Raw genomic sequence first — 27,631 nt, forward strand, 5'->3', positions numbered from 1 at the left:
CTGGAAGAAAGGGGAGTAGCTGTAATGGCCACTATGCCCAGAAATCACCACTGATAACATGCTTTCCCTACCTGACACTACATTCTAAAAGTGACGTGTCCTGGCTTTTCAGATATGAAAGACAAAGAGAAGTCACCTTCCTCAGTCATGATTACAGGCAAACCCTTTGTTTGTTTGTGTTACAGTGACAACAGCAATTACTCAACTGCCATCAACTGAATGACACGCTATGACAATCCCGGGAAGGCTCTCTAAGTTTGGAAAGTCTAAAGATATAATTCAGCACACTGAACTCAAGCATGTAGTCTCCTCAAGTGCAATGTTGGAAGAACCCAACCTAATGCTATGAACATAGCAGGGAATTGGTCCAAGTGCTCAGGAGACAGACTGTAAGCACAGAAAGAGTGAGCGAGGTCTCACTACCTATCCAGCAAATAGAGCTATTCGTAAACTAGACTCTTCCTCACTTTGGATCTGATCATTCTTTCTTACCATATGGCCCTTCTTTTATTGGGGAAGCCCTCACCTCACACAGTGTAAGAAAGAAGGCTGAGCCTAGGCCATACTCTCATCTTTGAATCCTTCCCCTCTTCTTTGCCAATGGATGAGACTCAAATCTTTTGAAAGCTTTCCCGAAGCTGACCTCCAGCGTGTGCCGAGGTTAACACACCCTCGGCGAGTGCCCTGTCTGCTTACATCACGGACGCCCTGGTTTATACTTTATGTGGGTCTGTATTCCCCTGCCTTTCTAATTCCATCTCCTCTTTTAAATAGGCCAAGTGTGTTCCTCTTATTATACTTCAAGCTCCTGAGAACAGGGACCTTATCATTTCACTTCTTTCAACGCACCACAGCATTTAATGCACTGATCTTTGGGAAATACCAAAATGAAGTATTCCTGTTATGGAAACATCGTTATTGTTATAATAAAGGCTTGAGATGGCTTCTTCCCCCAACAAAACACCTCTAACTGCTTTCTAGCTCTTCCCTTAAAACAGATTGTTTTGGGGAAACGCATGGAAGTTGTTTTCATGTTAGGTTTTTTAAAAAGGGGGGGAACCAACTTTGGTGGTATCAACCTCCCCTCCCCCAGATTTCAATTAGAACACACCGGCCTAGAGGGCCCAATGGAGGAACTTTTACAAAATTGGTTGAAACAGTGTTTCTAATTCACTTTTTATTCTTGTAGATGAAAAGCATCTCTTCCTTAAATACAAAATAGACAGTGCCATAAAAAAAGGCCCAAGGCAAATGACCATCCACCAGCTCACTGGTCTCAGCTGGTTAGAATGGAACTGACCCTCAGCCTTGAGCTCCACCACGAGCTGAGCAGGATGTGGATGTCAATGGGCCGGCTCCTTAAAATTCACTTGTGTGACAATGGCAATAAGGAAGACATTAGGAGAGCCCAAACTGTGTCTGACTTACTATCAATTAAGTTCCTCTGAAAAGCCCTAAAGGCAGAGATTCGTAAAATCAGCGAGAACGGCCGTCAAAACGGGTCACTCCACTCTCCCTGCCGCCCTGTGGACAGCCACACAGAGGCATGAAGATGCCAAAGGGCAGATTCGGAGTTCTCATCTATGGCTGTGGCTGGGGACAGAAGTGACCGAGCTGGCACTGGCAGTGAGAGGGGCCGGGTCTCTTCCTGGCCTGCCACCAACATAACCTGAACCAGGGACCTCCATGTGTTAATATCTTCCATCAAGGTGAATTCCCTGGCCCTTGACTATCGCACGGGGTCAATACGAGGATAAGGAAGAAGATAAACACGGGAAGGTATCCATTGTTTGTGGAGTTAAATCTCTCTAGAATACACAGCCATGTCAATTCAGTAACTACTGTCTTTGATTCATGGAAAACAATGGGTACTGTTCGTTGGGCAGAGTTGTGCGTAAAGTCAAAAACCAGGCTTGTGTGCCCTTCTGCTGTGGTGTGGCACTGATTTTTAAAACAGCTTGAGATATAGGCTGAATACAGAGCAAAGGGTCAAAGTGTATTTCTTCTTAATGCTGGGGGAACTGTAAAAAAAAAAAAAAAGTGTCTATTTTTCAGTGTTAATGGGAATTTTAAATGGTAACAAAAAGAAAAGACTTGTATACAAAACTATGCACAGACATCCTTTCTGTCATTTTAGTTACTCACGGAGAGTTAAGTCCATACCACCCACGAAAAAGAAAATGTAAATATTTCTAGGCTCTAGAGGTAGTCCCGTTCTGGTATTTTTAGGAAGTCACATCTACATGAGAAACTGATTGAAGTTTGAGCCCCATTCAGTCAGAAGAGGACCCGTCTGCACACCAGACAAGAAGGGAAGGATGAGCTATTCAAAGCGGAAACCACACTGTCACCAGACAGAGTGCGCATCTGTGTGGTTTTCCATTTTTGAGGACAGAGAGGTCTGTATACTTTTCTCCACTTAAAAAAAAAATCCCATAAGTTGGAAGGGCTCTTTTATTGTTTGAAAAGGAAAGCTCAGAAAGAAAAACAGATTACTTCAACAGGAAATTGGAAAATCAAGTGTAAGGAAAAGCAAAGGGAATTTTTGAGAAGTCTGGTTTCCAAGGTCATTTCAAATCCTCTCCCTTAGTATCTGCAGTTGAGAGAGGCTAATAGCAAAGAGCGGGGACGGCGGGTGCTCGAGCTCAAGCGCAAGATGCTGAGAGGTAGAAGGGAACCGGGTTATACCTGGTCGGGTGGTCAGTCCTCGGTCGGCAGCAGGGCGGGCGTCAACAGGCTCAACTGGGCACAGGAAGCAAGATACACGGAAAGCAAACAAGACAAATCAAGATGGTGAGTTGTGGCTCCTGAACACAGAGCAGGGAAAAGCATGTGAAATACATAAGTTATAAAAAAGGAACAGGTGGAAAAGAACCACAGTGAGTTAATCCCAAGTATCAGGGAATGGGAGGGGGACCACTTCGAAAGGCTTATCATAACTGATGGGCCAATCCTACTCCTTAGGTTTTCTAATAAAAGCACTCACCAGGATATGCAGCAACATCAAAGAAGAGGGGATGGGGAGTGTGGAATTACCTCTCATCGAGTTTAGGGATGGTTTCTTGGCTTTTGATTAGAAATAAAATACAATATACCCAGCCTGGTGGAAAATCCTGAAGATACCTCCTTTTACAACTGTCCAATCTTATTTTACAGTTAATTAACTACAAAAGGACTCCCATTAAATCCCCAGGGGAAATGCAAATATGAATTTATCAGCAGAGGAAAGTCTCACCACATAATCTGCCATTTAGTGCACGAAATTTGCTCCCATTTTGAGGGTAAAAGAAGTAAACCAGAGAGTGAGTCTCTCTCTCTCTCATTTTAAAGGCTGGTTATTATTTTTATAGACGACATACAGTTGTCATGTGTGAAATGTGAGTACTTCCTTTCGTATTTCTCAACTTCCACAATTGTCCCTTTGTGAGAATTCTGGGCCGGCCCCAAAGGAAGCCTTGCAGGTGCACCACGGTGCCCGCCATTCCTTACCATTAGCTGGCATTTCCTAAGTGCTTCGAATCTCAGAAAATATTAACTTGAATTTAGACTGGTCTTTGAAGAAACAGGCAAGGGAGAGAAACAAAGCTTTAAGGATTAATAAACGGACAAGGGGCAAATGAAGCCGAGGGAGGGGAAAAGCCCTTTGGGTAAGGCCTGGGAAATACAAGGTAAGAAGGTAAGGAAAGGTGAGCAAAGATGTCCAGGGGAAGATAAGGTGTGCTCGATAGGCTGGCTTCTGGATGAGCAGTTTCAGGAAGACCATCCAGCTTACTGATGCACACAGCTTGGCATTCCCAGGGGGGATTACAAACCCAATCGATCCTGAATGTCACATGTTGGCAGAACAGTGAGGGAGAAGAGAATGGCAGGAAGTCAAGCCTTCAAATTATGAAAAAAAAAAATCAGGTTTCTGAGAATACTAAGACATTTGGATGAATCCAAAGAGCAACGTGGTTTGGGCCTTTGTTATGCAGGGTGGTGGCATGACATTCGCACCCAAGCAACTTTGGGCGAATGGCCACTTCTGAGGCTGTTTCTTCATACATAAAATAGCCTCTTCTCATTGTAGTGAGAAACAAATCAATTTCAAAACCTGTTTCAGAAATGCTCCAATACTATGAAACTGCATTTATTAAATCTTCCCTAACAACTCTTGCTGAGAGGAGGATTAATTTCTACTACTTTACTGCTATGATAGGCTAAGACATTCTGCTGCAACTCACACATACATTTGAATGACACAGATTCTCTGTGTTTCACCTTTTTCCCATCTGCAACAGTATTTAGTGAGGGTAGTAACTCCTCGTAAAATAGAGTTAATGGAGGGATTATTGTATTGAGAATTCCCTCACGAGAGCACCAATTGGTGTTTCAGTTGAAGAGAACAGCATGCCCGAGCACACTCATGGGGCAAAAAAGGAACTCGAAGTGGGGATCCTATTCCTCAATGGCTAAATCATCAGAAACTGTATTTGACTCATGAGGGAATCAGCAGTTAATCTGTGGTTTAAATAAAGGCTGAAGAGCTGCTAGTTGGTCCCAGGGTCCACTTTAAAGCCACCACTGATTTACTCTGTGATCTTGGGCAAGCCAAATTCTTTCCAATCCTTGGTTTTGTCATAAGTAAACATGGTTTTTCCAGGGCTCAAATGTGCACACATATGCACAAGAACCTTACAAATGATAAAGTACTATTCCACAGTTCCTTAAAGAAATACAGAAAAAGCATCAAATGTATAGACAAAAAAAAAAAAAAAGCCTGAAAGATATTACCACAAAAAGCTATCATTAGTTATTTCTGGGTGAGGAGATTATTTCTAGAAACTTCTCTGCCTTTTCTTCCCCATGTGCATGTATTGTTTGAAAACAGTAATAAAACCTGGTCTGTTTTTTAGGAAGGTGAAACAATTAATAGTTTTATTGACTTAAACCCTAAGCCTGCTTTAAGAGTTTGAGGCTGATTCAGTATGAATTAATATTCAGAAAGTAACTCCTGTGTTGAGTGAGCGGACATCTATCAATTTTTTTAAAAGACAATCATGACATCGTTGCCAGAAATGCGCATATACATCTACAAGACAAAGTGGTGCATTATTTCCCAGTCCGACACAAATACTTCCTAATTTTCCAAAATGAACTATTGCTTGTTTTACTAGAAGGTGACATCAATATAGTGTTCAAAACATTTTACAGTAGCTGTTTAGTAAATTAAAAATAAGAAAGAGGTCATCTTAAAGGATGATAAACTTAGGCAGAAATGTGTTATTCCCATGCCTTCAATAGTTTTGAATCAAACCTTCCCCTAAGAAAGGAGAGAAACAGAATGATTCACATTCTGGGGCTTGAGTTTGTTCCATGCTGCTTATTGTAACAGACCAGTTCTAAGCTGAATGCTGCCGAGCACCGCCTGCCGCCAGGCCAAAGGGAATGGAAGAATCAGCAGGAAAACAGGCCTGAAAATAACATTATTTATTTTCAATTCCAGCACTTATTTATGTATTTATTTTTTTAAAAGATTTTTAAAATTTATTTATTTTAGAGAGAGAGGGTGTATGTGAGTGGGGGAGGGGGCAGAGGGAATGGGAGAGAGAATCTCAAGCAGACTCCCCACTGAGCGGGGAGCCTGACTCGGGGCTTGATCTCACGACCCTGAGATCACAACCTGAGCTGTACTGAAGAGTCAGACGCTTAACCGACTGAGCCACCCAGGTGCCTCTCAATTTTAGCATTTAAAGAGATCTGGTCATTGCTTCTTTATTAGGCTAATTAGAAATATACCAGCGGGCAACGGCACTTTGCAATTACAAATATACAGTCTTATAAGACCTGTTGTGGTCTTTGAGAATATTACAGTATTTCACGTATGCATTCTATACAAGGAAGCTGACTGTTGTCCACTCCATGGCTCGCCTGCTCAGGCCATCGGGATCAAGCAGGACAAACACAGATGCCTTTAGCCAGAAAACTTCACGACCCATGGGAACAACAGTTTGATAAACAGCAGCTTCACTTTCGGTTATCCGGTTAAGTTTCGTGGATATGAAAAAAACCACAAAAAAATCCCTCGAGGCAAACCGTAGCTGGTCAAAGAGCCTAAAATATCAGAAAACTGTGATATGCTTAGTTTTTCAATATAAATTAAAACAAGGCCTGGGTGTCTGATCCTCTCTCTGGACTCGACTGACTGGTCTTAAGAAAAAGCAATAAATTGTTGGTAAGCGTCTGAAGCTATGATGATAAGGATGCATGAACAATGAAAGGAAATCCTTTGAGAATTTTAGGTATTTTCAGTGGCTCCGTGTGTGAGCATGTGTCTGAGACATTCACAAGGAACAAGGCCCTGGGGAGAGGGAAGAAGGGGAGGAGATGGGGAGGGCAGAAAGGGGGAGATTTTAGGACTGGGTCATTATATGGCTTGTTATAGTCATTAATTTTTAAGGATATACCGTTTGGACTATAGGGTGACTCTCCCTGGGAGTCGCTGGTAATAAGATCCTGATTCTATAGAAAGAACAAATGAACGAACGAAGGAACAAAAGGAACGAAGGAAGGAAGGAGAGAGGGAGGGAGGGAGGGAGGAAGGAAAATAAAGGAAAGGAAAGAAAAGAAAGAAAAAGCCACACTAAATATTTACTGTGTTGTAGATACTTTGCCTGCCATCTCACTTAATGCTCATACCTTATCTCTGAATTAAGAATTATTGTCACCTTTGTTTTACAGACCAGGAAACAGCCACAGAGACTCTCTAACTTGCTCACCACACCCAGCAGAGCTGGAATTTAAACTCTGATGATCCACACCATTCAGGACTGTGGGGTAGCTACTATTCTGTGGGATGGTGGGGATGTGAAGGTGTTCTTGGTTGTTACCACGAATACAGGGCAAGGGAGGACGTTACTGGCTTCCAGGGGATGGGGACCGAGGATGCTAGATGCCGTGCACAGGGCAATCCCACACGAATAAAAATAGCTCTGCATCCTCTATGATTTCCTAACTTCCTGCTGGACATTTGTTTGTCTATGATTATGTGAGTCTACAGCGTAACTCAGTTGAATATATAAACAAAAGCATTTTTTGCATAGTTCTTACTGTAACCTGGATACACTAAGAGCTCATCACCGGGTACAATGAGGGAAGATTGTTTTTGTTAGAGCCTTCCCAAGAGTTCTTCACTATGTCAGGAAATCATCCACTGTTGCTCACAGAACCTGAATCATGGAATCAGCCCTTGTGTCAGTCTACATTTATATCTGTCACATCCATACAGGACAAACACCTGATCACATCACTCTTTCCACTAGCAGTCAAGCCTGAATACTTATGCGTTGAAACACTTATTATAAATTACATCCATTATATTGATTTTTCCCCTGAAACACTGTCAGTCCGTTTTAAGATTCACTGTTAAGGAGGCTTTTCAAAATGTTATAAAAGGAGTGTTGGGTCTGATAACAGTGAGAACCAGAACTCAAGTTCTGAGATCCTCAATATTCTTGCCTTGTAATACTTTCATGTAAGATTTTGCTTTATCGATGACAGGTCTTTATTTAACAAGAGTATCAGCTCTTCTAATGAGGCTTGGGCAATGTGAGCAGCTGGGTCCTGGTCAAGGATCCAGATGCACTCAATCAAGGACTTTGCCCAAATGGGCATCTTGGCAGCACCCAAGGGCCCGGGGGGGGGGGTGTCTATGTGCACAAGCACAGACAGTCTCCCAGGACCCATGGCGAACAGGCCACTCTCAGTCTACTCCTGAGTGGAGGTGTTTAAAGTCCATTGCTGTTCTGGGGTCTCTAAGATCTCTTGTGCTTAGCCTTCCAAAAACTGATCACTTTGGAGAAACCCAGTAGTGAATCCAAACTTCTTTCTTTTTTGGGTTATTTGGCAAGTGTTGGGGGGAGAATCACTGCTTGCCTCCTAACTTGGACCAAGACTTCCTTCTTATTTGATTTGGGAGGATAGTCAAGGGGTAGAAGACTAGGAAGACGGGGGATGTGTCACCAGTGCCATCAAAGTTTGGATTTTAGGAGGCAGGTTTGGTGAAACAGTTCCTCCCTCTATTTCTCCTTAAAAAGAACAACCAATATCCTTGCATTTCTTTTCCCTAAACAGAGTGGGTCAGTTTGGCTACTATTTAAAAATTTTAATATAAGCCAAATGTTTACTAGAATGCATATACTTTTTAATGGAGACCAAATATATTCATATATACATATGAAGTCAAGATGAAATGCCTGGAGCACATAAAGGAAGATTTATTTAACTGTTGGTATTATTTATACTACAAATATGATAAATGCAAATTTATTATACTACAAATATGATAAATGCAAATTAAATTTACCTCATTAAAGATACCAAGGAAATGCAGTATTCGTATTAAGCAGTTAAGCTCTCAGTAAGAGTGAGAAAGTAAAGAGAAAATCTGAAATTCAGGAAATGCAACACCTTCTAGAAGAATATACACAATTTTGCTATTCTTGGTGCTATGTGGCACCAAGATCATCGCATTTCACTGTATTCATTAAGTTTGAAGAAGCTAACATAAACAGGGCTGAGTGTTTTCGTTGTTGTCGTTTTTCCAAAAACTCTGTACAGCCCACGTTTGTAGAGGATTCACAACATTTAAGGGAAATACCAAGTATTACATCAAACATACACAGTAATTTCTATAAATTAATTTTTACTCTGCTAATGTAGTTTACTTTGCTTTCTGAATCTTTCCATAAACTTTACCATAAATAAATTACAATTTCTAGTTTTTATTATTTTTGGGTGTGTGTGTGTGCGTGATCATAAAAATTCAGGTAGGCTCCGAAACAGGTTTTATCCTACTTTTCCAAAATCAACAAGTAATGGAAAATATTAAATGGGAACATTTTACTTATAGAAACTACGTATTTGAAAGATGTGAAAAGGTCTCTGATTACGAGAAAGTGACAGGAAGTTCTTTGTAAATTATAATTTTAGAATTACTGCAGTTGAATAAATTCTCAAAGGCAGGGGTAATTTTTAACAAAGAACAGTCTAATCTATACATTTAAATTCTTTTTTCATAAAAAGCTAAGAGTTGGACATAAATGACAAACATTTAACATTATTTGGTAAAAAGGGCATTAAGGGTTGTAATTTTCTACCAAAGGAAGTTTGTCAGACTTCAGTCCGATGTGGGACCTACTTCTCCCTGAATTAAACAGCTCCTTTAATAGCACATTGAGCCCTTTATACCAAATAATTTTTCCTGTTAAAGGAAAAGAGGAAATCTAGTGTGCGTTCAATTTACAAATGAGACTGGACATTTTCCACAAAGAATTTTCACTAGTAACTGAATGATGAGGATTTTAAAAGACCAAAATGTATCCATCTATTAAAAAAATGGTACAGTCAGCACTCTATTATTAATAAATTTAATAAGGAAGTTACCCTCGTAACTGAAGTTCTTCAATTTTTAGAAGTCTTTAGATTTTTTCCTCTATGTCAGAATTATTTTTATAAATGATGAAGTGTTAATTACTTTTATGTTATAAATGAGTAGCTGGTATTACTACTATAAGGTGCACTTTTTTCAAATTAATGCAACAAATTTGGGGTGATTACTCACATGGAAATTGTCCACAGAAAGATTTTCTGTAATGGTTCTTCAAGAAAAAACTTCTGTAGTACACTTAAGGTCTGATACTGAGCTCAAATTTAGTCTGAGGTGTATACTGACTGCATTTTGAGGTATCTTCACTATAAATAGTCATATTACAGTTATTACCACTATCTGAACTTGCCACTCTCATAAAGACACTCACAGGTAAAATCTGGTGCTCTTAAAAAAAAGTGCTATTAGTGTTGAGAAATCAAGGTGTTCCTGTGTTTGAAATTGTGTACTTCTGAACATGTAAAAATGTTTATGGAATAAAAAGAACTAAAAGATGTTGTCTCATTAAGAGATACTACTTAGAAGTTTCTGCTAAGAAATCCCTGTGAAAGAAATCATCCAATGTGCAAATTTGTTGACAGAGAAAATCCTCTCTGAGCTATCATAGGACAAAACATGTAGATTGATTCGCTTCTGAACCCTGAGAGCTGCCTTTTCTAAACACAAAGTTGCTTACATCTTCAGCAAAATTACATTTTATTTGTAGGTGGTTCTTTATCTTTGCCTGTAACATTCGGTGCAATCTGAAATTTAATGCACTAGAATAAATAACCAGCAAAGACTATTTCAAATCTCCGTTTCTGCAGGCCCCATGAAAACTTCTCCCCGCGGGAGAAAAACTGACATAATTTCATCCCGTCTGTTTGCTTTGAAGGTGGGCCTAGACTGTCCACTGCCTCATAAACACACACTGAATATTGTTCTTTTTTTTTTTCCAGAAGCAACGAAATACCTCTTGGTGAGAGAGTATTTTGTTTTTCGAAGGCATATAAAAAGTCACCACTCAGGAATATCAGGAAGATGTATATACACATAGACCGGAATGTTCTTGTTCTCACCGGGGCCTCTTACCTTCATTTTCTGTATTGGCTGGCACCGAGTCGACCCCAAAAGGATGCCAGGGCTGGAGATCGTCCAGGCCGAACTCCCCATTCACGGGAAGAAGCTCCACGGTGGTTTTCGTTTCTGTCAAAGACGGCATGAGGGCATCGTTTCCGTAACTGATTCTTGGTTCACTGATCATGTTGGCCAAGACGTCATCCGAGTAGTTCTGTTCTTTCTGAAGCAGCTCATCTAAACAGAACAGAGCCATATGTATGGTGGGTCACAGCAACACGCAGGACTGCCGCAGCGGCTACCATTTCCTGTCAGCCAGACGCAACCTGAACTGCTCTGCACACACGACCTCACGCACAGCCAGGAGGTGGGTACCACCGTCGGCTCCATCTGACAGATGTGAAAACTGAGGCCCGTGGCGGCTGAGGCACTTACGTAAAACCACAGCAAGTGCCCAAGGCAGGATGTGAGCCGAGGGAGAACGGCTCCCACCTGGGCTGCGGCTTCCCAACGGCTGTACCACTCCTCCCCGCGATGAAGGACCTCAAGAGTGAAATCTCCCCTTCCTCCTCGGACACAGGCTCTGGTATCCTGTGATCACAGGGGAATCAACAGCGTGCTCTGCTGAGCTGTGAGCCGGGACGTGGTGGCAGCATGCAAGGGACAGTCACTTTCATGCTGGAGGATGTAGTCCAGCAAGTCCCCTGTCTGTCCTTGAACACGTGTAAGGACAAGAGAAGTGTAACTGGGTGGCAGCCTGCTCCGTTCTTGAACAGTTCTCACTGTTTTGCCGTGAACAAATCTACCTCCCCCAAAGCCCCCTAGGTGCTGCATGATCTATGTCCTGAGGCAACAGAGAGGCAGTCCCCTTGCCCTCCCAGCAGTGGCCTCGCACACCTGAAGCTCTGCTCCAGCCTGCTCCGCTGGGGGCGAAACCTCCCGGCCTCCCAGCATCTGTCTTGCCCTCTCGAGCCAAATTTCCTGCCTCTTCCCGCTGCCGTTTCTCTTCAAAAAATGCTATCAGTTACCAACACCCCCTTTTTAAAGATTATTTATTTATTTGACAGAGAGAGCGAGCAAGCGAGCACACAAGTAGGGGGAGCGGGAGAGGGAGAAGCAGGCTCCCTGCAGAGGACCCCAGGACCCCGGGATCATGACCTGAGCCGAAGGCAGATGCTTAACGACTGAGCCACCCAGGCGTCCCTCAGTTACTCCTTTTAAAAAACAGACTAAATAAAACCAACTTTATGGAACATAATTGACTGACCTAGACTCGTGAAGATTCTTACATTATACATTTCATTACTGCAATGCATTTTCACTGGAAAAGAGAGTTGGGAATATAACCTTGTACTGATTGGAATCATTGCTTTAAATACAGGGTTATGACAAGATTTGTGACTCTCCTATAATTCCGCCACAGGTCACCAGGTTTTTCTGTGGAATATATTTTTTAAAATTAGACACCCACGAATAGCATGTGTGCTATTAAAAATGATAATTAATCAGAATATCTCATCTCCCAATCATACCTCTGTCAAGAGTTTACTATATTATATATTTCAGACCAATCACTGGTTAGTATTATTGCTGCAGAAAATGAAGAAAATAAAATCAGGATTTAAATTTGATTTGTAGGGGCGCCTGGGTGGCTCAGTTGGTTAAGCGACTGCCTTCGGCTCAGGTCATGATCCTGGAGTCCCGGGATCGAGTCCCGCATCAGGCTCCCTGCTCAGCAGGGAGTCTGCTTCTCCCTCTTCCCTCCCCCCCTTCATGTGCTCTCTCTCTCTTTCTCTCTCTCAAATAAATAAAATCTTTAAAAAAAATAAATTTGATTTGTAATATTTTCCTATCATCCTTCACATTCTCTTTTAAATTGAAAAAAAACTTTTACCTGAAAAAATTCTGCTCCAACAGGTCAATTAAAACAATTTGATAGAAGAGCATTAAAGCATGAGATTAATATCCTTCTATGGAGTCAGTTTTATTGCGAGATACCATTTTAAATGATGAAATCCCGAGACAGTCAGTCCTTCTGAAGTCTAATTTGAGTTATAATATATAGCTATTTGCTGCAGCACCATTCTAAAATTCAATATTTGATGCTTGTAATGACCTTTCCCATGCAGATGAAAGGGCCCCATTAGATTTATTCCAACTTTTTCATGTCTTACAGAGTCACGGGTAATGGCTAATAACTTAGCCAATGTCTGCTTTAATAAATTAAATGGGCATTTCTTTTATATAAATCTTATGCTTCTGACTGTTGAGCACTTACAATACTAAAGAGATGATTTTCTGGAATAATTATTGGTGCTCACACGTTCGTCTGAGAGGGAATAACCTTCACCAGCGTGATCTGCTCTCGGCCCCACCGGGAGGCACGTTGGTATCTTTGTGGCATTTACTGCCACTTACCCTCTGGAAACTGTTTCTCTCTGTGTTGCAACCTCAGTACCACGCTGGTTCCCTGTGACTTCTCTGAGGAACTCCGCTTGCTCCTTTTTTCTAATCTCTTCATCCCTATGTTTTCTTTTTGTATCTCCATCCATCTCTTTCTGCAATTTTTCATTTGGAAATCCATCCCCTCTTGAAGCTCTAAGGATGAACCGGAAATGTCTTTCCCCAGCGTTCATTTCTTCCTCCCACTCTAGGTTCTATGTATGTCTAAGTTTGCTGGGCCTATTAACTTACAGCTCCCATGAACTGAGTATGTACGAAACTGAGCTCAAGGCCCCCTTGCTCTCCCTCCTGCCTTCCCCCGTTGTAATCATGGAAGAGCTATGATCCCAGCCACAGGTCTGAAATCTCCATAACCATCTGTAGCTCTATTTCTTTGTGTCCCATACATGACTGACAACTCGATTTTTTTTTTAATGATTTTTTTTGACAAAATTTATTTATCTGGCAGAGAGAAACACAGCGAGACAGGGAACACAAGCAGGGGGAGTGGGAGAGGGAGAAGCAGGCTTCCTGCTGTGCAGGGAGCCCGATGCGGGGCTCGATCCCAGGACCCTGGGATCATGACCTGAGCTGAAGGCAGACACTTAATAACTGAGCCACCCAGGCGCCCCTGACAACTCCTTTTAAAATTCCATTTCTGGATTCTCTTATTCATTTCTCACTCCCCCTTTCTACAATCTTCCTCCCTTGAACCATCATTACTTTCTGCCTTGATAACTGTGAAGTCTGTTGTTGTCTCTGCTCTGTTCCCCATATCTTTTTGTGATACTGAGGAATGGCTCTGCCTCATTCCAGTAACTCCCCATTCCCTACTGAATTAATCCCAAACGCTACTTTGCCAGATATTAAAGGCTCTCTGTGATCTGGGCCCACCTCATCTTTGTAGCTATGAGGCTCAAGTCCTTTGCCGTATACACCTGTGATACAGTGATTTATAATAATAAATCTATATTTGGTCTTTGTAGGCACAGAGCTCCTAAAACCCTTGAAATTTCATAGGTGATGAGAGGAATAAAGGTATCTTTTAGTTATGTTATGAAGCAACTTTTGAAAAGCCTACAGGTCACCGAAGGATGGGGGTGGTCACCAGAGGAACTAACCATGTGATCAGAGGGTTAGAACTTTCAGTCCCACCCTCTGGGAGGGGAGAGGGGCTGGAGACTGAGCTCAATCGCCAATGGCCAACGATTTAATCAACGAAGTTTATGTAATGAAGCCTCTATAAAAACCAAAAGGACAGGGTTCTGGGAGCTCTGAGGTTGGTGAACATGTGGCGATGTGGGAACATGTTGAAAGCTCCCAGTCCTTTCCTACAGACTTTCCCACTTGGATGTTGCTATAATAAATCAGTAATCTAGTAAGTAAAATGTTTCCCTCTGTTCTACAAACTAATAGAACCTGAGGAGGAGGTGGATGGAACTTCTGATTTACAGCTGGTCATCAGAAGCACGGGTGACACCTGGACTTGCAATGGGCTGTTGGGGGCAGGGCGGTGGGAGTCTTGTAGGACTGAGCTCATACTCTTTTTTTTAAAGATTTTATTTATTTATTTGACAGAGAGAGAGACAGCCAGAGCAGGAACACAAGCAGGGTGAGTGGGAGAGGGAGAAGCAGGCTTCCTGCCGAGCAGGGAGCCCGATGTGGGACTCCATCCCAGGACCCTGGGATCATGACCTGAGCCGAAGGCAGATGCTTAATGACTGAGCCACCCAGGCGCCCCTGAGCTCATACTCTTGTGGGATCTGCACTACCTCTAGGTAGATAGTATTGGAATTGGGTTGAATTGATTGAATTCTCCAACTGGATGGTGGAGAATTGCTTGGTGGTATGGGGAAAACCCCACATATTGGAACTGGACTGACAGCTCTGTCAGACCGAGTGGCTTAGATTATCTCCAGATGGGACCAGCATTCCCATCAGGATACCTTTACTCTCTGTTCCTGCTACATGGGAAGATCATCTCTGCTTATTTAAATTATATGAACTTTTGAAAGATCAGCTCAAATGCCCTCTTCTCTGTAACTCTACTCTTAACAACTTTATGAGGATTATGGACATTATTATTTTTATGGGACGGGAAACTGAGGCTGGGATGGATGACCGAATCTCTTTTAGATCCCATGGCCAGTGGGCGTCAGTGCTGAAGTCCCTGCTCTGGGCTACAGAACACCCACCTCCCTGCCTGCGACCCCCACCTATCCAGCATCCACAGCCCCAGAGCAGGGCTCACTCCTGGTCTCAGCACTGCATTGCTTATTTGCAGAGTGATTATAAGCCTGTTTCAGAACGTTTGTCACACTTACAGGGCTGCAAGCCGACTCAAACACCACCAGCCCTATGGAATGGTTATTGCTTTTGCGCCTTCGAATAGGCATTTTCCAGGCACCGGAGCTGAAGGGAGTCCTGTGCCCGTCTCAGCCCATGGCAGTAAAATGGTAGAGCAGGAAACAGTCACAGTGGAAAATCTTACGTCTGTACTTCATAAAATATCCAGGACATTTTGGGTTGTAGCAAATCGTGGTGCCTGCTCTTCTCTTTTATCTCATGCTGTTGGCAGAAAATTTCCTCCAAATGGCCACTCAAATGTTGAGCCCCATGGTAGTTAATTTTCCTGGTTTATTATATTCATGTTCAGAAAATGAGAGAATGAAACATTCAAGAAATGTTACATTTTTGGCAAACTGAAAAGCACTTATTAGGCTTTTTTTTGGGGGGGCGGTACAAAATAGCAGAAATCCATGTTTTAACCTCAGTTTAATGCAGAAGATTTAGAAACAACCACCTCTGGTTATCTCATTTGGAACAATGAAGTCTGTGTGGTTTTTAAGGGACAAAAAGCAGGCAGAAATGACAGATTATCATTCGTGGGGGTAGGATTCCATTTTGCGATCATAAAATGTCAGAAGGCAGCCAGCTACCTCTTGACATTAAGGGCTCAGGATTTTACCAAAGGCGAACACAATTGGCACCAGGCAATTCTGCCTGTGATTAATAATAAAAAAAAAAAAAGCAGAGCCACATATGATATTTCAGTGCGCATTCTGAGTGGGGCTTTAACTTTGAATTCTGTGGTTAAGACTCACTGCACAGAAACTACACGTCTAGTATGTTAGTGGCCCTGATGGATTACCTGTTTATCTGAATTAATTTAATATTTTATTGTGATGCTTTGATGGCATATATTGGTGATTTCCAAAGCTTTTAAGGATCTAAATTGGCCAGCTGCTGTATTAAACTAAGACACAAGGTTCATTTCTTCCCTAAGACTCTCTTTTTTCCTTTCTAAGAGCTACTTGTTATTGCCCAGAATTACAGCAGCTATCTCTGGAGTTAAATTTATATTCTGTAATACCCAGCATACACGGGTGTTGTAGTTAGAAGTGGAAATATTTGGGTGCCTGGGTGGCTCGGTCGGTTAAGCGTCTGTCTTTGGCTCACGTTGTGATCTTGGGGCCCCACATTGGGCTCCCTGCTTAGCAGGGAGTCTGCTTCTCCCTCTCCCTCTGCCCCTCCCCCCTGTTCATGCTCTCTCTCTCTCTCTTTCTCAAATAAATAAATAAAATCTTAAAAAAAAAGAAGTGGAAATCTTTAACTGAGTTCAGGGATGGTAATCTTTAACAACTACAGCTTAAACAAAACAGGGATACTCAATTTCAAATATGAAACATACAACAAATCTTGTCACCTTGCCCTTTTAAAAAGTGTGTTGAGGATTTATACTAAGCATACTTAATAGTTATGAGAAAAAAAACACCTCACCATTTAGTTATCATAGAAAATATTTAAAATACTTTGAGGTGATGGGGATGAAGGAGTGCGGAATCACCATATTCTACACCTGAGGCTGATACCACACAGTGTGTTAACTAACTGGAATTTAAATAAAAACTTACATATTTTGAAGAAAGCAGCATCAAGAGAGTCCCCCAACAGTGATATCATCTTCAAATGACTAAAATACTTTGTTTTTGTGTAAACAATAGATTTCTATGATAGTTTGAGAGAAACAGCCCCATAAAAGGATTGCTGAATGGGAAACAGAGAAATTCTAGATCATCTGTCTAACATGCCTCTTTAAATTACTAATCCACTACCCAAACTCCTTTTAAAGTTTTAACGGCTGTATTTTAGGTTTCAAGAAAATATAGTTTGTAAGCATTAAATCAGTTCTCTTTTACAAGCCTTAGTTACAATCACTGAACTATCTCTTCCACCTTTTAAATGTGTTTGGGGTGGGGAGGGAAGTCTCAGCCTTTTCCTCTGTAACACACAGCTATTAAAGGTCTGATTTGGAGACGGGCATCAGTTGAGGTCTCGTAGGCTTGCTGGTTTTTCTCTTCATAGGATTGAAACTGCACTGCTATGCTTATTTTTTTTTTTTCCTATTTTCTGATTCTTCTGGTTCCTGCTGGAAAAATATGTACTTATCTGTAGCCTCTCCCCAAAACGGAAATTTCTTTTCAACTTTGTCTATCAGGGGATTCTCGTATGACTCATTCTTACCTCTCTCTTTTTTAAAATAAAGAAATCATAATTTAAATGTTTCTCTATGGTGACCTGTCCATTTCTGTTTTCACAAATCGTATCTTTTTAATAAATATTTGCTTCTGCATCTGAAAGAACTGAAGGGCTACACCTCTGTGCGATGCACCCCGCCCCCCGGCTCCCGGCAACCACCACGGCTGCATTGGGAGTATCTATAAAAAGGGTGCAATTTTTCCCCGATCAAGAAGCTCCACTATGAATCCGCTGTCATCCGTTCTAGGCATTTTGCCCACACCAGGCCTATGAGATCAGATTTAATTTCCCAAACACAGTTCTGTGCACGTCTGATTCATGGCTCAGCACACAAATGCCACGCTGGTTCATTATACTGAACGTTGCCACGGTCTCTGAAGCTCCCTAAGGCTCGCATTCCTCATCCATAGAATTGGAGGAGGTTGGATGGATGGTCTTAGCAGTTCCTCCACTTGGAATCCCGTTAGCTGTGCTCTTGTACGTAGGTGTCCCCCCAGAGCGAGGGAACCACAGTTTGCACACCACCGTGGTCCCCAGGTGATTCTCAAGCACGTCACGGAAGAACCACTGCAGTCTGTGCAAAGGTATTGCCACACAATGGTCTCAGTCGTCACCTTCGTAACAGACACAAGTCTCAAAACAAGGTGTCCTGAAGGATGAGCATGGCCAGCGAGTAATAGCGCCAGAGGAAACCTGACTCCCACACACCGTTAAGTCACGTTCTCAGAACCCAGCCCACTCTGAGCCTTGACGCCCTCAGGCACGACAATGCTTTGGAATCAGAAAGCCACAGGAAAGGAAAGCCTAGTTATGAATTTCCTTTTTTGCCAGAACGTTTGTCAGGCAGGAAATGACACAGGAGCGGGAACAAGGACGTGTTTAGGAAACAGGTCAGTGTTGTTCAGGCTCCGAGAAAAAGAACATGCACTTGAAAGTGTAGAGGGCACTAGAGGACACACTTCAGTGCTGTGTTCCCCACTACTGAAGACCAGTCCTCGCTGGTGACTATTTTACTTCTAATCATGGACTTACCTATAGTTCAATGGAGCAGAAGCAGTTTATTTTTATCTTTTTTGGTGGGGGAGAGAGAAAGAAGGGGTGAGGAGCAGAGGGAGATTTTTTTTTTTTAAGATTTATTTATTTATTCTAGAGGGGGGGAGAGAGTGAGCATGATGCGGGGAAGGGCAGAGGGAGACACAGAATCCTCAAGCAGACTCCCCACTGACCGTGGAGCCTGACGCAGGGCTTGACCCCAGGACGCTGAGATCATGACCTGAGCTTAAATCAAAAGTCGGACACTGAAGCTGTATTACAAAGCTGTCATCATCAAGACAGTACAGTACTGGCACAAAAACACATAGATCAATGGAACAGAACAGAGAGCCCAGAAATGGACCCTCAACTCTATGGTCAAATAATCTTTGACAAAGCAGGAAAGAATATCCAATGGAAAAAAGCCAGTCTCTTCAACAAATGGTGTTGGGAAAATTGGACAACCACATGTGGAAGAATGAATCTGGACCACTTTCTTATGCCATATACAAACATAAACTCAAAATGGGTGAAAGACCTAAATGTGAGATAGGAATCCATCAAAATCCAAGAGGAGAACACAGGCAGCAACCTCTTTGACCTCAGCTGCAGCAACTTCTGGCTAGACATGTCTCCAAAGCAAGGGAAACAAAAGCAAAAATGAACCACTGGGACTTCATCAAGATAAAAAGCTTTTGCACAGCAAAGGAAACAGTCGACAAAACTAAAAGACAACCGACAGAATGGGAGAAGATATTTGCAAATGACATATCAGATAAAGGGCTAGTATCCAAAATCTGTAAAGAACTTATCAAACTCAATACCCCAAAACCAAAAAAATCTAGTCAAGAAATGGGCAGAAGACATGAACAGACATTTCTCCAAAGAAGACATACAAATGGCCAACAAACACATGAAAAATTGCTCAATATCACTTGGCATCAGGGAAATACAAATCAAAACCACAATGAGATACCCCCTCATGCCAGTCAGAATGGCTAAAATTAACAAGACAGGAAACAAAAGATGTTGGAGAGGATGTGGAGAAAGGGGAACCCTCCCACACTGTTGGTGGGAATGCAAGCTGGTGCAGCCACTCTGGAAAACAGTATGGAGGTTCCTCAAAAAGTTGAAAATAGAGCTACCCTACGACCCAGCAACTGCACTACTAGGGATTTACCCAAAGGATACAAACACAGTGATCCAAAGGGGCACCTGCACCCCAATGTTTATAGCAGCAATGTCCACAAGAGCCAAAATATGGAAAGAGCCCAGATGTCCATCGATAGATGAATGGATAAAGAAGAGGTGGTGTGTGTATACACACACACACACACACACACAGTGGAATAAAAAAGAATGAAATCTTGTCATTTGCAATGACGTGGATGGAACTAGAAGGTATTATGCTAAGTGAAAGAAGTGAGTCAGAGAAAGACAAGTACCATGATTTTAGTCATATGTGGAATTTAAGAAACAAAACAGATGAACAGATGGGAAGGGAAAGGAAAATAAAATAAGATGAAAATAGAGAGGGAGGCAAACCATAAGAGACGCTGAACTCTAGGAAACAAACGGAGGAGAGAAGGTGGGTGGGGGGATGGGGTAACTGGGTGATGGGCATTAAGGAGGGCACTTGATGTAATGAGCACAGGGTGCTATATGCAACTGATGAAGCACTAAATTCTACCCCTGAAACTCATAATATACTATATGTTAACTAAATTGAATTTAAATAAAGAATTAAAAAAAAAAAAGAGTTGGACGCTTAACCGCCTGAGTCACCCAGGTGCCACCCTATGAATGGAGCAGAAGCCGTTTAAAATGCCGATTTGGGGGAGAACCTATGTGGTCTTGAAGTGATTACTGCACGTGGCTGGGATGTCTTGATCTGTGTGTGACTCATGGGACAGCCACAGTGTGGCGCTATGACATCTCGAAAGCATGAGATCAACTGTACAAAGACACCTTCCACTTCTGTGGCTTTTTCAAGTCCATTAGCTCATTTGATACCCACAACAATCGTTACCATGGGATTCCTACTCCATTGACAGTTGAGCAAACGGGGACATCCCTTTTGAGAAATACAGTTATCAAGTGGCAGAATTGGGATCCGAACCCAAGGATGCTGATTCCTAGTCCAAACATTTTCACTATTCCATGAAAAATTTTATTTTATGGCTGACATGGCTATTTGATTAATGACTGATATTATAGAAATATATACACATCTATCATCACAAGCATCCTGTTTCTCATTTTTTTGATAGATTTGGAAAACTGATGAATTCAGTGGTTATCTTTTTTTTTTTTTTCATAAGAAGGAACCAAGGCAAGAGACTTTCGCCATGGGCCAAGGTCACAGAGCTTCTTGACAGTGGAGGAGCAGGGCTGAAAAGCCAGGTGGTTCCCAGCTGCACAACCATGCACTGCTCCCTACTCTAAGGGAGGCCTTGCGTGTCACTGCCATTTTGACAGCCCACCCTCAAAGTATTTTCCCCTCTGAACACCCACCTCCCCCACGTCTTTAGATTTGCCTTTCTCTGGAAGATTTACATAAATATGATAGCTATGTGAACTGTCATGAGGTTTCACCAATTCTGAGTCAAACTGGATAATGCAGATGTCTTTAGGTTTTGAGCTATGTAAATGGTTGACCAGCAGACTGACTGCATACTTAGTCATCCCAAATACCCCTTCTCATCGACGGTGCAGGGACTAGAATACTTCAGCGGCCAAAAGAGAAAGAGCCGTGGAGGATGCTGCCACGTTTCCAACTTGGGAAAAAAAATTACAGACATATTAGCACCAAGTAATGCTGTTCCACAAATCTAGTTTTTATTTTGACCTCCAGAAAACTGGGTCAGTCCTCTCATTTTTAGCCACACTACCGATCTTGAGAATCTCTCATAGTCTCTAAATTCAGACTTCACCTTTGAATCTGGGTTTATTTTTCTTTAGTAGATTCTGGGGGCACAGATTTTAAATGAAGCATGCTTTGTCCATTCATGGTAACAGACTGTCCCTGGAGGACACACAAACATGGCTGCACATCACTTGTGAGAATATTCCCTATCCCAGGTCACATCTGAAGTATCACTTGTCCAGCTTACGACTAAGGGTATGAGGAAGTCCCTTTTCATTGTAGACAAATTTCCTCTCGACTTTCAAACAACAGAGATCAAACAACTTAGATCTACCGATGGCATCAGTCAGAAATCAAGATAAAAGTCAGTCCGTCTCCCTGGCATTTAAAAACAGATTAAAGCATTTCTTCTTCATGTTTACTTGTAGTTTTTGTGCCAGTGTTGTGATCCTATTTCCAACTACCTTAGGAGTCTTGGTCCTGCCTGGGTGGTTGGCAGTCTAAGCAATCCTGAGGGGAAAAACCCTTCTAAAGTGTAGACCACAAACCAAGCTTACATATTACAGAGAGAATCTCTGCAAGCATGCTGTGTTGAGGTAATAATTTGCATATGTAAGTAAGTGTCTTTGTTTTGAGGAAACACCACCATGAAGAATTTAGGGGTAAAGGGCCAATATGTCTGTAAGTCACTCTCAAAAAAAGAAGTTTTATGCAATATTTTCAGACTCTCCTTTAAGTCTGGAATTCTATTAAAATAAGAAGCTCACACTGTGGCACTAACACGGTGGTGCCAGCTTTAACCTACATCTATCTGGAAGTTTCCTCTGGTAGATAAATACAGGGAAAATGCGCATCTGACCATTAACGTAAGCAGATAAAACTATACGTCCTCTGCAAAGTAAAATAAAAACGAATAAAAATTTTGATGACTCCTCTCCCTTAAACATAAACCAATTATCTCATGTGATTTTTCAGGTGAGGAAATGCTTGTTTCTTCACATACTAGAGGAAAAATTGCCTCTCTTGGGCTAGTTGAGAGACGTGTACTTTTACTGTTAAACTGAAGGAGTTTCAAAGTATTTAGGATTATGAGGAATCTTCTCTTCGAACCTGTCTTTAAAAGAGCCTGGGGGCACCTGGGTGGCTCAGTCAGTTAAACATCGGCCTTTAGCTCAGGTCATGATCCCAGAGTCCTGGGATTGGGCCCCTCGTCAGGTTCTCTGCTCAGCAGGGAGTCTGCTTCTCCCTCTCCCTCTGCTCCTCCCCTGCTCGTGCTTTCTTTCGCTCTCTCAAATAAATAAATAAATAAATAAATAAATAAATAAATAAAGTCTTTAATAAATAAATAAAAAGAGCCTAATCCCTCTAGCATAAGCGAGGACTTCACCGTGCTTCCTCTTTTATATAAAAATGTGACATTTGGTAGTAATTACAAGAATAACACAAATTCGGTGCAAAAAAAAAAAAAAATATGCAGAAAACAAAAGAAATCATGATACTTCACTTGCGATCCCACCACCAAGACAGCCAAGAGTCATGTTGTCTTTCTTTTTAATAGCCTTTTTTAAAAATAGTTTTGCTCTTTACAGGATTATTTCAAATCTTTGATCGCTACTTTATCATCTAATTGTTAGGACTGTGGTTATGGAGACAGCATTGTGTGAGGCTGCTGGAGGGGGCCGGGTGGCGCTTGGAATTGGATCCATCAGGTCTGAGGACATAGACATGGAGGCATGGGGATGAACCTCCCTCTGGTTTCATTCCCCAGTACGCACTTCGCAATTTTTCTGGTAGGCTCTTCTGCATAGCTGGGGCAGGTTTTTGTTTGCTTTCCAACAAAACCTGGGGTTTGCTCTATCGGGGGTCAGTATCACATTTCATTTTTTAAAAACTGCTAGTGCTTTCAGTGAGGACAAGGAAGTAAAATGAGAAAGGTTATTTTTTGAAAAGATACTGAAACGACAGTTTTACGGCTCTTGCATTTTTATAAAGGCCAAGTCATTCTGGCAACTGCACACAATCTGAGCTCACACTCGCCTGGACCTTCGCTGCCGGTGTCGGGGTGTTCTGAGCATCCACCCATAACATCCCCTTCTTTCCACCTGAGCTCAGAACCAGTTAAGAGGGGACAAGTAGAGATGAAAACAACACCTTTACTTCCGATGAAGGCCAGGCCCTTATTAACCCACATGATGCTTTCTTTGGGGAGTGAGTCACATATAGGGCACATGGCCTGTCACTGCACTCAGGAGAGGGAGCCTGAGGGATGCCCCTACAACCGTGTCCTGTCCAACCTGCAGAGTGTAAGCGGTGATCCTGTCTGATGGCACCCTTTCCCAGACTTGTGAGAGATGCCTTTCTTGCTCGGGTAAGAGATATCCTGGCGGTGGACCAAGGGAATGGGACACAGTGCCCCTCTCAAGAGCTAGCAATCATTCTCTGCTGTACGCTGAAGAAAGTGCATTCTAATTGACTCATACCCAGTAAATACTTCTTTGATGGAATTCTATATTTACAAGGCTGTAAAGTAAGGCATGTTAGCTCATGGTAGAAAGTACGATTTTCAACATTCATAAATAGTTAATTTCACTCAAAGAGCCTAAAGATTTATGCTGACAGTTATAACGGTAATAGGCAAGTGTGGATAACATCAGTGCAAATACACACACACACACACACACACACACATACATACACGTCTCATGAGATGAGGCAGGAAGAGATCCTGTTCCTGTGGACAGCACAGCATGTCTGTATACATGATAGCTCATTTGAAATGCATGTTTATGCAGATCAAAAAAACCCACGTTAGTCCTGTATGTTCTTCTGCACACTGACCTATTTAGGTTCTCTTTAACACAAAATTCGCTCTGTACTAAACATTTCTAGAACAGCAATGGTCCTTCCTCTTCCGATTAGCTGACGCGAACGATCGCTCAACAACGTATGGGGAAACCAAGCCTGGAGATGGAAAATGCTTGGCATCTGGGACTTGGAGACAGATGGAAAGTGTCTGTCTTAGGGAAGCATTAACAGTGCAGAGGAGTGGGGAAGCTGAAAGAACTCACCTGAAGGAAGATAATCAGAAGCCAAGAACACTAAAAGCATTTTATCATTAATTAATGAGCTTGTTCATTTACTACCTGTTGAGCAATCCCATCCTCTTTCAGGCCACTGCAGGAAATAGCTAAGGCAATTTCTTTCTCTTTTTTTTTTTTAAATGTTTTATTTATTTATTCATGAGAGTCAGAGAGAGAGAGAGAGAGAGAGGCAGAGGCAGAGGGAGAAGCAGGCTCCCCGTAGAGCAGGGAGCCCGATGCAGGACTCGATCCCAGGACCCTGGGATCATGACCTGAGCCCAAGGCAGACGCTTAACCATCTGAGCCACCCAGGCGCCCCAAGGCAATTTCTTTATACTCAGAGCTCATGGCCTAGAGGAAAGATGGGCACAAAAGTAATTCCCTACAGGTGCTACGGGAAGGGGGACAGACAGAGCGAGAAAGAAACAAGCGCGGATCTTCTGGCGGGAGACCGTGAGTGTTGTTGCTCCAGAGGAGAGACTGCTGTCCTGGGAGACTCAAGTGCTCGCACCGAGGGATAGAGAAGGGGCTACTGCCCAAAGGTTGGGGCTTTTTGTCACAAGGGAAGTATAAAGGAAGCAGCTTAGATAGAAGCCAGGGCCTTTGGTTTGCGGAACAAAGAGAGGAGAGGAACATGCTCACTAGGTGTGTACAATGCATAAAATCCAGAATATGGGAATTCTCTAGGCTCTGCCCTTACCTGCAGTTCATTTACAGGTAAACTGTAAAGAAAAGAAACACCTGGGGATTATAAGATACTTGAGAGACATGTCAACATTAAAAACGGGGGCAGGCTGTACACTAGAATGATAAAACCAGGAAGATTTTTAAGGAAGTGATACAAGGAAGAACAGTGCTATTCTGATGGGGGAGGGGAGGCAGAGGTTGTGAGTGGGACGGGGCTCAGGAGCTACTGGGGGGAGTTATGAATATTTTTATTCTTTTTTTTTTTTAAGGATTTTATTTATTTATTTGAGAGAGAGAGAGGAGGGTGGGGAGGGGCGGGGGGGGGGGGGGAGAGAGAGAGAGAGAGAGAGAGAGAAGCAGGCTCCTTGCTGATCGGGAAGCCTGATGCAGGGCTCGACCCCAGGACCCTGGAGAACACGACCTGAGCCGACATTAACTGACTGAGCCACCCAGGCGCCCCTCATATTTTTATTCTTGACTGGAGCTGTGTCTATCAGAATAGCAGATATGGGGGAGAAAGACAAATTCTCCTCAGACATGTTTGCGATATCCCAACATATCACGGCCACTTGAAATGTAAGCCTCGAGAGCTCATGTCCATGCGGACACAGCCCAAGGGGAAGCATTGATAGGAAAATGGGAGTTCTCCAGATTCTACCAGAATTTTGCAGGTGTTTTGGGGAAAAAGCCCATACTAGAATCCCCAAAAGGGGTTTATTGTATACTGAATTCTGTTGGATAATAAACATGCCACCCACAATGAAGTACCATGTCCCAGCTAAAAATCCTTTACAGTGTCGAACTGGAGTGCTTGACAATAACATCAGGTAGGTAGCTATTGTTAAGAACTACAAGGAGCAACCTATTTCTTATCCAAATAGACGGTTATAGGTCTTTTTCCCCCTTACATTACTTCCATATCAACATCCATTAGACGTTAAAAAAAAAAAAAAATCAACCTCATTTTTTTTATTCTGCAAAGAACAAAGAGAAAATTGTGTAGGAGATGAAACATAAAGTAGACCCAACATTTTTGCTCATTTAACTTCGGATATGCTTTCCTTTTAGACAATGATGAAGTGAGATGGGCCAGCTCTGCTTTCAAGTTACCTAGTGAACCATGAATCCTGGTACCAGGTGGATTCTATTGAGCATGTTGGAAAATGCCCAGATGGCCACTTTCCCACCTGCCTGAGACAACCGCCTTCCATGATGTACAGCTTGCAGCCCCACATGGGAAACCTTGCCCTGCTATTTCCTTCTTAAACGGCTTCTAATCTCCACACTTCCTAGACCCAGCACTAGACCTCATCCAAGGCCCTGATGCTTTTCCTGTTGAAAATTTACATGGAATGCTAGTAATTTCCTTTCTTTAAAAAAAAAAATTGCTTAAAAATGTTATTTTCAGGGCATCTGGGTGGCTCACTTGGGTAACTGTTCAACTCTGATTTCGGCTCAGGTCATGATCTCAGGGTTCTGAGATTAAGCCCCATGTCAGGGTCCGTGCCGGGTGGGGAGCCTGCTTAAGATTCTCTTTCTCAGGGCACCTGGGTGGCTCAGTCAAGCGTCTGCCTTCGGCTCAGGTCATGATCCCAGGGTCCTGGGATTGAGTCCCGCATCGGGCTCCTTGCTCAGCGGGGAGTCTGTCACTCCCCCTGCTTATACTTTCTCTCTCTGTCAAATAAATAATTCTTAAAAAAAAAAAAAAAGATTCTCTTTCTCCATCTCCCTTTGCCCCTCTCCCCCAACCTCTCCCTCTTTAAAAAAAAAAAAGTTATTTTCATCTCAGCATAGTTAAACCTTTCCTGTCCTCCACTGTGCTCTCAGAACTAAAACAAAACAAAAACAAAAAAGCAACTTCACCTCAAATTATGACACATTTTATGAAAAGTTATCAGTTTGGTCTGAGATTGCTACTCTTTACATAATCAGATTTAAAAATGTAACTACCTTTCTCTGGATACATAATATTAAAACATGGCCATCTTCTAAAATATGTAATTCATTCACTTTAAAATTTAGAGTCCTCTATACTAACTCCCATAGTGTTCCAACAGCTTTTCTTTTCTTAGTGTGATGTAAGCCATCTTTATTTGAATATATTTTGAGCTTCAACAACAAATTAAAAAATGATTCACATTATGGTGCATTTATACACGTCTTTTCATCTTCCAAGCGCAGTAAACATTAATTATCCCTGGTTAATTAAAACAACCACAGTTTACAAATTTACCCATTAATCAGCCTCAAGCAAATGCAAAGCATTTAAAGCCTTTCACAATTTGAACCAATTAAATATGGAAATTATTTTTTTTAAATGAAGAGGTCATAAATTCAAGACACGCAGCCCTTTGACTTAAATTTGATAGTGTTTTAGAAAGAAACTTGGACAGTATTTTGGATTCATCAAAATCAGGGGAAAGAAAAAATAAAACGGCTTGGTATGGGTTGAATTATGTTTTCCTTAAAGATATCTTGAAGCCCTCATCCCCAGTACCTATG

The 27,631-nt window shown here is 42.1% G+C and overlaps 1 protein-coding gene across 6 annotated transcripts in view; it reads right to left on the minus strand.

Moving 5' to 3' along the window:
* The window catches only part of APP (amyloid beta precursor protein), a 258,284-nt gene that overhangs the window by 16,742 nt on the left and 213,911 nt on the right, over positions 1–27,631 (minus strand). For 3 of the 6 annotated variants that reach the window (XM_032393351.1, XM_032393353.1, XM_032393355.1), the window contains 2 exons: positions 10,499–10,720; positions 2,689–2,742 (listed from right to left, as the gene is read on the minus strand). In XM_032393351.1, coding sequence (XP_032249242.1) covers positions 2,689–2,742; positions 10,499–10,720 — 276 coding nt within the window. The remainder of the gene's footprint in view (positions 1–2,688; positions 2,743–10,498; positions 10,721–27,631) is intronic. The other 3 variants (XM_032393352.1, XM_032393354.1, XM_032393356.1) reach the window with 1 other exon arrangement.

Source organism: Phoca vitulina, unplaced genomic scaffold (genome assembly GCF_004348235.1).
Source record: "Phoca vitulina isolate PV1807 unplaced genomic scaffold, GSC_HSeal_1.0 scaffold72, whole genome shotgun sequence".
NCBI lineage: Eukaryota > Metazoa > Chordata > Mammalia > Carnivora > Phocidae > Phoca > Phoca vitulina.